This window comes from Ovis canadensis, chromosome 14 (genome assembly GCF_042477335.2).
Source record: "Ovis canadensis isolate MfBH-ARS-UI-01 breed Bighorn chromosome 14, ARS-UI_OviCan_v2, whole genome shotgun sequence".
Lineage (NCBI taxonomy): Eukaryota > Metazoa > Chordata > Mammalia > Artiodactyla > Bovidae > Ovis > Ovis canadensis.
In genome coordinates, this window is record NC_091258.1 from 71,492,829 (window position 1) to 71,501,455 (window position 8,627).

At 49.6% G+C, this 8,627-nt stretch overlaps 1 protein-coding gene across 11 annotated transcripts in view; it reads right to left on the reverse strand.

Moving 5' to 3' along the window:
• Positions 1-3,720, reverse strand: part of LOC138419174 (sialic acid-binding Ig-like lectin 14) — a 12,985-nt gene extending 9,265 nt beyond the window's left edge. Inside the window, exons 1-8 of one of the 11 annotated variants that reach the window (XM_069551573.1) lie at positions 3,507-3,720; positions 3,004-3,390; positions 2,539-2,808; positions 2,263-2,310; positions 1,231-1,446; positions 993-1,128; positions 817-885; positions 328-722 (exon numbers count right to left, since the gene is read on the reverse strand). In XM_069551573.1, the coding sequence (XP_069407674.1) occupies positions 707-722; positions 817-885; positions 993-1,128; positions 1,231-1,446; positions 2,263-2,310; positions 2,539-2,808; positions 3,004-3,390; positions 3,507-3,564 (1,200 nt within the window). In that variant the 5' untranslated portion in view covers positions 3,565-3,720 and the 3' untranslated portion in view covers positions 328-706. Of the gene's footprint in view, positions 1-327; positions 723-816; positions 969-988; positions 1,129-1,230; positions 1,489-2,262; positions 2,311-2,538; positions 2,809-3,003; positions 3,391-3,506 lie in introns of those variants that run through there. The other 10 variants (XM_069551572.1, XM_069551575.1, XM_069551583.1 and 7 more) reach the window with 10 other exon arrangements.
• Positions 3,721-8,627: the final 4,907 nt, after the last annotated feature.

Consider the following 8,627-nt stretch of genomic DNA (forward strand, 5'->3'; position numbering starts at 1 on the left):
ATGCTGGGCTGGATGAAGCACTAGCTGGAATCTCGATTGCCAGGACAAATATCAATAACTTCAGATATGCAAGTGACACCACCCTTATGGTCGAAAGTGAGAAGGAAACTAAACAGCCTCTACATGAAGCTGAACGAGGAGACCCTCATATATGACCATGGGCTATAAACTCATCTAACTACTCAAAAGAACTCTCTGAGGCTACCTTCTCGAACTAAATATATGCCAAGTGTATGATGAAGCAGTTCAACACCCACCAGGAGAAAAGCACTAGGCCTCCTAATTCATCACGCCATTCACATCAACGTTACTTTGAATGAGCCAAAATTTGCAAACAAAGGCAATGTCATCGTATTTTAGAGTCCATACATAACTGGAGGAATAGTCATATGTAAAATACTATTTTCAAGACAAAAACCAAGCAGAACCAACAATGAATTATTGATACATGTAAAATCATGAGTAATCTCATGCTAAGCGAGTTAAGTCAGAAGGTCTCCTTTCAATGGTATTGACTCTTCCTACTGTCTCGCAGTCATCTCTACAAATGAAGGCTCGTGGATGCAAACGACACAGGGTTGGAGGCGAGAGTTTCCAGGGAGAAGCTCCCAGTGATGTCCCCACATCTGTCCTCTGGGCTCTGCATCCTCAGGTGAATCTCCTCATGACAGAGAGCAGGCTTGGCCACACCCCTCAGCCCAGCTGCCTAGTGGCCGCCACACCTGCAGAGCCAACACGGTCTCAGGTCAGAGAGGCAGACCCATTTCATTCATTCTGGGCTCTGCCTCAAGGCATGTGCGATCTTAGTTCCCCAACCTGGGATCGAACCCTTGCCCCTTGCAGTGGAAACTCGCAGGCTCAACCACTGGACCGACCTGGAAGTCCCTGGAGAGACACACAGTTTAGCTGCAGGCAGGACAGGACCTCCAAGCCCCACAGGCAACTCCAGAGCCATTCTCTGGACTTCCCTGCAGGGAGACAGCTGTGCTCACCTGGTGTAGTAGGTCCAGGTGAAGCCATAGGTGAGGAGGAAGCCAGCCCCCATGAGGGCCCCTCTGATCAGGGTGAGGACCAGGGGCCAGGAGCCCTGCTGCTCCTCAGTCTCAGAGCTGCAGGGAGGGGGGCCTTCTGGGGAAGGGAGAGGGGGTGAAGCTCAGTCCCCAGACCCAGCCCTCCCAAAGGCACACACCTCCCAGGCTGCCCACCCCCAGCACCTGTCCTGCAACTCACTCTGCACAGAGAGGCTGAAGGAAACTTGCTGGGAGCCCAGTGGGTGCTGAGCTCGGCAGGTGACTTCTCCTCCATCTCTAGCCACTACTTGTGGTATTTCCAAGACCCCGGTGCTGGAGATGGGGGTAGACTCCAGGGCTGGGGATCCCCAGAACCAGCTCAGCTGTGCAGGGGGGTTGCTGTCAGCAACACACAGCAGCTGCAGTGCCTGGCCCTCTGAGATGAGAATAGATGAGGCGTTCTGCAGAATCTTGAGGGCTTTGGGGGAAAGCGCAGCGGGAGAGCTGGGGGAGGCTGAAATCTCCTCCTCCCTCCTTCCAGGATCTCCTGGCCTCACTCTCTTCTCCCCCAGCCAGCCAGGTGGGTTCTGTGTGGTCCCAGGGCTGGACCTTCCCACCCTAAGCAGGCTGAGCCAAACTGTCTGGGCCTGGTATCTTCAGGGGAGGCTTGGTGTCTCAATGGGACAGGCCTGGGCTATTTGGTGGAAAGAAAACCCAGAGCCTCTAGGCTTGAGAAGTTGATTCAGTGAAGGCAGCAGGAGATGGGACTAAGGAGGCTTTTGTGGAAGAAAGCCACATAATAGACCCATGGTGAAGAGAAATGGGCTTTGAACAGAGTGTGTGAGTGTGTAAATGTATGCAGTGTATGTGTGTGCCTGTGGGTATGTGTGCATGAGCGCACGTGTATATGTCCATGAGTGCATGTGTGCATGGTGGGTGCCTGTGCTGTGGGTATTACTCTGTGTATATGTGTACATGTGTGATGTGATGTGTGTGCGCCTGTGTGTATGGGCGTTTCTATTCGTGTCTCAGTGAATGTTCATGTGTATGTATTCTGTGTGTGTGCCTGTGTGTGTGAGTCTATGTGTGTATTGCATGTGTGTGTGGTCTAGTGCATGGGAGGTGGGGTAGGGTGGGGATTTTCTCCTTGCTCTTCCCATATCTGATCACATGCAAGCCCACTCCCCTGCCACCCCTTGGAGGCGGTCCCAGGAGCAGGACCCAGCCCTGGAGAGGAGAGGTCCTGCCCTACCTGTGTTGTTTCTGAAGGAGAGGCTGATGCGGAGGTTCCTCAGGGCATCTGGAGCAGAAAGACATGGGGTTGCTGCAGAGGGAGGAGTGGGATGGAAACTGACCAGCACCCCAGGAGGGAAACAGCAATCGGGGGGCTGTCCTTCACGGCCACTCCCCACCTCAGCTCCCAGGGTGCAGACCCATAGAAGAGTGGGCTGGCCTACTCTCTACACACTCACAGACAGACACACACACCCCACCACCCTCAGGGGCCCCGACACCCATCCACACTCACAGGAGACGTTGAGCAGGACGGTTCTCTCCAGGGTCACCTGCGCTCCCTGGAGTGTCACCCGACAGGTGAGGTTGGTGCCGTGGTCCTGGGGCCTCGGGGTGAGGGTGAGCTCTGAGGAGTGGAGGGTGTCTGGGTTCATGGCATCAAGGGCATCTCCCGCCCAGGAGAACAGGAGAATCTGTGGCCCATCACAGACCAGCGACAGGCTGCAGGTCAGAGGTGTGCGGCGGCCAGACTCCAGAGGCTCCAGGAACTGGATGTCGGGTTTCTCTGGAGAAAGGGAGATGAGGAGACAGAGGGAGATGCCTGGACGCAGGGGTGTGGGGACGCAGAGTGTGAGGGTCACAACTCACTCCCAGTTCTGGGTCTCTCCTGAACCCTCAAACCCCAAGACCTGGAGCAGGGAGGGCTCCTATACCCTGCTCCCGTTCTAATAGAGGAGTCTCCCTGGGCCCCCCGTCACACCTGTCACCTGCAAACTCAGCTGCCTCTCTCTGTAATTGTATTTCAGAGATCCTCTCTCCACTCGCAAGTAGTAGACTCCTGAGTCGCTCAGCCTGGCCTCTTTGATGCTCAGGGAGCAGTCGTTGTCCCTGGGGTCCCCGAGGAGGCGGAATCGGCCCTGGGTCTCTGACTTCACTCGTTTCTTTCGGTCGTTTGTGGCCACAGCATCACTGTAACGGCGGTCTCCTTCCCGGAACCAGTAGATGAAGGGTTCGTCAGAGGAATACCAGGAATTTCCCGAACTCCAGGGATAGGAGAAGGAGCAGGGCACGTGGACGTCCATGCACGCCTGCACCACCACTGATTCCTGCACTCGGAGCTCGTACCCTGGAAGCTCCTGTAGGGACCCTGGGGGACACAGAGGCTCAGCGGCAGCTCCAGCCCCTCCCCACGTGTGCCCCCCTCCCCACGTGTGCCCCCCTCCCCCAGCACTAAGCCCCGTCCCCCTCCCCTCCCCCTCTCACCCCCCCACAGCAGGGGCAGCAGCGGCAGCAGGGGGAGCAGCCGCAGCAGGGGCACCATGTCCGCATCCGCCAGCACAGAGCCGGTTCAGGTCCCTCTGTAGGGGAGAGAAGCGCGCCCAATGTGAGGAGGGAACGAGGAAGCCCCAACAGGAAGCCAAAGGGTGAGGGAGACAGAGCCTTGGACAAGCACAGAAGGGGAACTTGGATGCCCCATGCCGTGGAGGAGGGGCGGCCCTGAGAAGGCTGAAGGTCCCACCCCTCCACCCCACACCCCACGCTGCAGCGGGAGATCCTGAGCACCACCCCCAGAGGCCAAGAGGCTTCACCGCACGTGGCTCTGACATGACTACCCGTCCAGTGATGCTCAGGTCCACGGTGGGATCCCCCAGCAGCCGGCACAACCAGAAAAGAGAAACGGGCTCCAGCCCTGGTCATCGGGTGGGACCAACCCTGCAACACAGAAACTCTGGACTTTCCGGAAAAGAACACTGAAAGATTTCTCAAAACCATTCAGACTTGGGCAGGAGGACTCACACACGGTGGAGGGTGGAACCCAGGAAGGAAAGCTGAGCGTGAAAAGCTCCTTTGCCCAGAAGGGTTTCCAGAACAGGGCACACGGGCTGTGCGTCTTCATGGATCTGAGGGTCTGTGGGAACTGCTGATGGGGACACAGGCCCATGCAAAGTGGGGTGATAAAGGAAGAACTTAGCTCCATTCTGCTGGGACCCCAAAGTCCAGACCTCACACAGAAACACAGTTCACGGCCCCTCACTCTGGATGGCCTTCTTTTCAAAGCAACAGGAAGGCTTAAGTCATGTGTGGAAAAAACCTGTGAACTTGCTGCCCTTTCAGGAAAAAATTCTTTAAGTTTCACAAGTTTGACTATGATCATAAACGTTTTAGACACTTTCAGGAAGAAGCCATGGGACTGATGGAAAGTTTCTTTTATAGTTAGATAGAAATATTAATATATTTTTTACTTTCTTAAACTACAGAAACAAAAAGAAATGTCCGTCGATCAATCGTGCCGTGGAAATACTGCATCTTCTTTCTACTCTATTTTCGACATAATATAATTAATTTTATTTCCTTGTATAATGGGCTTCCCTGCTAGCTCCGATGGTAAAGAATCTGCCCTCAGTGTGAAGACCAGGGTTCGATTCCTGGGTCAGGAAGATCCCCTGGAGAAGGGAATGGCAACCCACTCCAGTATCCTTGCTGGGAGAATTACATGGACAGAGGGCCCTTGCAGGCTACAGCCCATGGGATCGCAAAGAGTCAGACACGGCTAACTAACACCTTATTAGTAGAATATTCATATTAATTAATATACATGATTATTCTCCCAAAAAGAGGCAATCAAAGAGGATCAGACCAAAAGTATGGGGAACAGGTGTTATGCAGGTGTGATAGGTGTGTCTGACTTCTGAGAAAAATGCTATGGTGGCCCAGTGCTTAGCACTCTGCACTCTCACTGCCTCTGGCCCAGCTTCAATCCCTGGTCTGGGAACTAAGACCCTACAAGCCCTCGGTCATGGTTGTAAAAGAAAAGGACGAAAGGAAAATAGTCTGCAATATATGTCTTACCTTTTGGTTTTCAGCATTTTATGTTTTGTGATTGATTACGTAGATTTCTCATTCAAAAGAAACTCAGATGTGATGTGCCTGTGATAGTGAGACTTTTAGGAAATATGTATTTGGCCTCCATCCACAGTTGCTGGCTCACAGATTCACGAGTTCTTGGAATTTACTGATTGATAAGAGATATGGCAGCTTCTTTGTTCATTTGCTCTTTGTTCTCAGTCCCTGAAAACACTTCAGGGCCGCACCGGAGACCTGGGGGTCACATTTTGTATTTGGGAGCCATGTCTGTATTGTATTCGGTGACACTGTTTTTTGTTTTTTTTTTCCTAAGGAGGGATCCGAACCCTTGAGTCAATGTCAGGCTCCACAGAACCCTGGACTGGCCCTGCCCAGGGTCCAGGTGAATAAGAGGAGATGAGCTCTCGCCTTCATTCCCCACCTGTTGCGGGAACATTGCTGGACAAGCAGGCACTGGAGAAGGCCAGGAGCCACAGGGCTGTGCAGCACACCTTCACAGCGGCTGGTGTCCAGCAAATGTCAAGCTGGGACGGTCAGAGGACAGGAAACAAGCGGTGCTGGTGAGCACGTGGGGGAAGGGAAGCCCTGGGCCCTGCTGGCGGGAGTGTGAGCTGGCGCAGCCACTATGGGGAACGCTGCAGGTTCCTCTAAACTAGAAATAGAGCCTCAGGCACTTTCGCTTTGGGGCCTTTCAAGAAAATGAAAATGGCAATTTGAAAAGATACATGCACCCCACGTTCATGGAAGCACTATGTACATTATTGTAGACATGGAAACAACTTCCATATCCAATGATGAGAGAATGAGTAAAGAGACTGTGGTGTGTGCATACCAGTGATCATTCTTCAGCTATAAAAGAGGAGGAAATCCTGCCTTTACAATACATCGATGGTACACGAGGGCATTAGGGTAATGAAGTACATTAGACAGGGGAAGAATACTGTATGATCTCACAAGTAGGTGAAAATGAAAAATAAACAAACAACATAAAGTCACAGATAAAGAGAAATAACTGGTGGTCCTCAGAGGTAGAGAGTGGAGTCTATGGCAAAACTGGCAAAAGTGGTCAGAAGGTACACATTTCCGGGAATAAAATAAATAAGTCATGGACATGTAATGTACATCATGGTGACTATATTTAACATGTTTAGGGACACTAATACAGTTAACACAACTGAACTGTATATTTGAAAGTTGCCAAAAGATTAGATCTTAAAATTTCTCATCACAAAAAGGTCTATTTTTAGCCTTATCGATATAAATGTTAATTAGGCACATTTGGTGATCATTTTGTAATATGTACATATATTAAATCATTACATTGTACACCTGAACCGGACACAGTGTTATACCTGAATCTCAGAGAGAATACATGTCTAGGTATGTAAAACATTTGAAAAACATCAAGCTGAGGGCTTAGATTAGAGTGGTCCAGAACTAAGAGAGTGTTCCCTGCTTGACAGGCTCCACTGGCCTTTCAACACCTGCATAATCAATTACTTATGCCACAGTTCCTCTGTGGAAATATACAATACATAGTGTGGCTTCTAGTGTGGCTACTGGCCCTGATTTACTGATTAAGTCTCCAGAGATGAAAACAATGAATACTGGATGATTGCAAATGCCTTTGTGATAAAATTCACAGTGCATTGGAAATAAAAGAGAAATTCCCTAAAAAGAGGAAGGGTGTCTTTAGAAAACATCATAGTTAATAGAGTAGGATAGGTTCCACCCTAGCAAGTCATTAAATATCGGTAAAAGGTGTAACAATTGAAAGGAAAAAAGAAAGATTTATGTTCATAAAAGTTCTGCAGGTAGAAAAATCTAAAAGTTTATACAGATCCATTTAGAGGTTTAACAAGGGAGCACAATGACTTGAGACAAATTCCAATTTGAAAAATCCTTTGCAGACTTCCCTGTGGTCCAGTGATCAAGCATCTGCCTTCTAAGGCAAGGGATGGGAATTTGATCCCTGGTAAGGGAACCAAGGTCCCACAAGCCTTGCAACTCGGCCAAAAAAGATCAATTGCTTTCTCATTTCACAGTAATAGAAAACAGTATGAGAGCCATTGACAGTTGCATCAAAAATTAGGATATACCTGGAATCGATCTAACATTTAGAAAGGTATACAACAAAAGGATATCCAAAACCTCAGTGGAGAAAATTACAAATCTGTCTTGAAGGACATTAAAGATACAAATAAATGGGAAAATACACCACATTTGGGATTTGAAAAAAGAATATAATTATCTATTCTACTCAAAATAATGTGCAGAATCAAAACGTATGTCACCACATCCCAAGTGGACATCTGTGGAACTCAGTAACTCCACTGTAAGATTTGTAAGGAAGCAGACATTTCAAGGATGGCAAGGGTACCTTGCAAAGAACGACGTGTGAGGCCTGGCTCTGCAAGTTGTGAAGATACATTACAGCCTGCCTGCTTGCTTAGTCGCTCAGTCATGTCTGTCTCTTTGCCATCCCATTGACTGTAGCGCACAAGACTCCTCGGTCCATGGGATTGTCCAGGCAAGAATACTGGGTTGGGTTGCCATTCTCTTCTCCAGGGTATATTACAGCATAGTACAACAAACTTTTGGACTGAAAAAGGGATAGTCCAGTAGCCCAGTGGAACAGAATAGGGAACCTAGAAATAAACCCCAAACACAGGAAGCATCATGTGTAATAGCAAAGGTGATAGAAAGAAGTGACAAAGAGATAGGCATTTCAATCACTCTGTGGGCGACAGGGGATCTGAAGCCAGTCAAGTGAAGCTGCACCCCTAGCTCATATGGGAACCAAAGTCAAGTGCAGATGGGCTGAGACCTATTTAGAGACAAACAGCAGAGCTGCTGCAAGAGACTGCAGCAGGTATCTCCATGAGCTGCGGTGGGGCAGGATTCCTGAACAGCACAGGAAGAACACCATCTCTAAGAGAGACGCGGAGATCCCGAGCTGTATTAAAATGAAGAACTCTTCATAACAGACACCCCTGGGAGTGCGGAATTGAAAGACATCAGGTAGAAGATGCTGATGACACAGATAACCATCAAAGTAACAGTAGCCAAAATATGAGTTTCTAAAATGCCTAAGGTCAAAGAAATATACAGAAATGGGCCCAAATGAGCAGGACTTTCATCTAGGGCAACAGTCTTTCATAAGGAGACCGTCAAGGACTGGAAAGCTGCCCCACATCACTGCAGCCAGGAACCTGCACGTTAAGACACTAATAGGGTATGACTACACATGCTCCAAGTAGCCAGCTATTAAAGTCTCTCAAAACCCCAACTGCTGGGAAAGTGTGGAGCAGTGGTTGTTGAAATGTAAGTTGGCCCACACATTGGAGAGGAAAGCAGCTTCATACGGCTAGCCGAGCTTGTTCTTACATGAGGACCCAACACTTCCCCTGCTTGGCTGCATGTTCTAGAGCAGCCATGACGAGTGGTGACCAGTCCCCACAAGTTTCAGTTGAAGAGTTTAAAGACAGTTACAAGGCTGGGTGTTGGGAGGGGCCACAC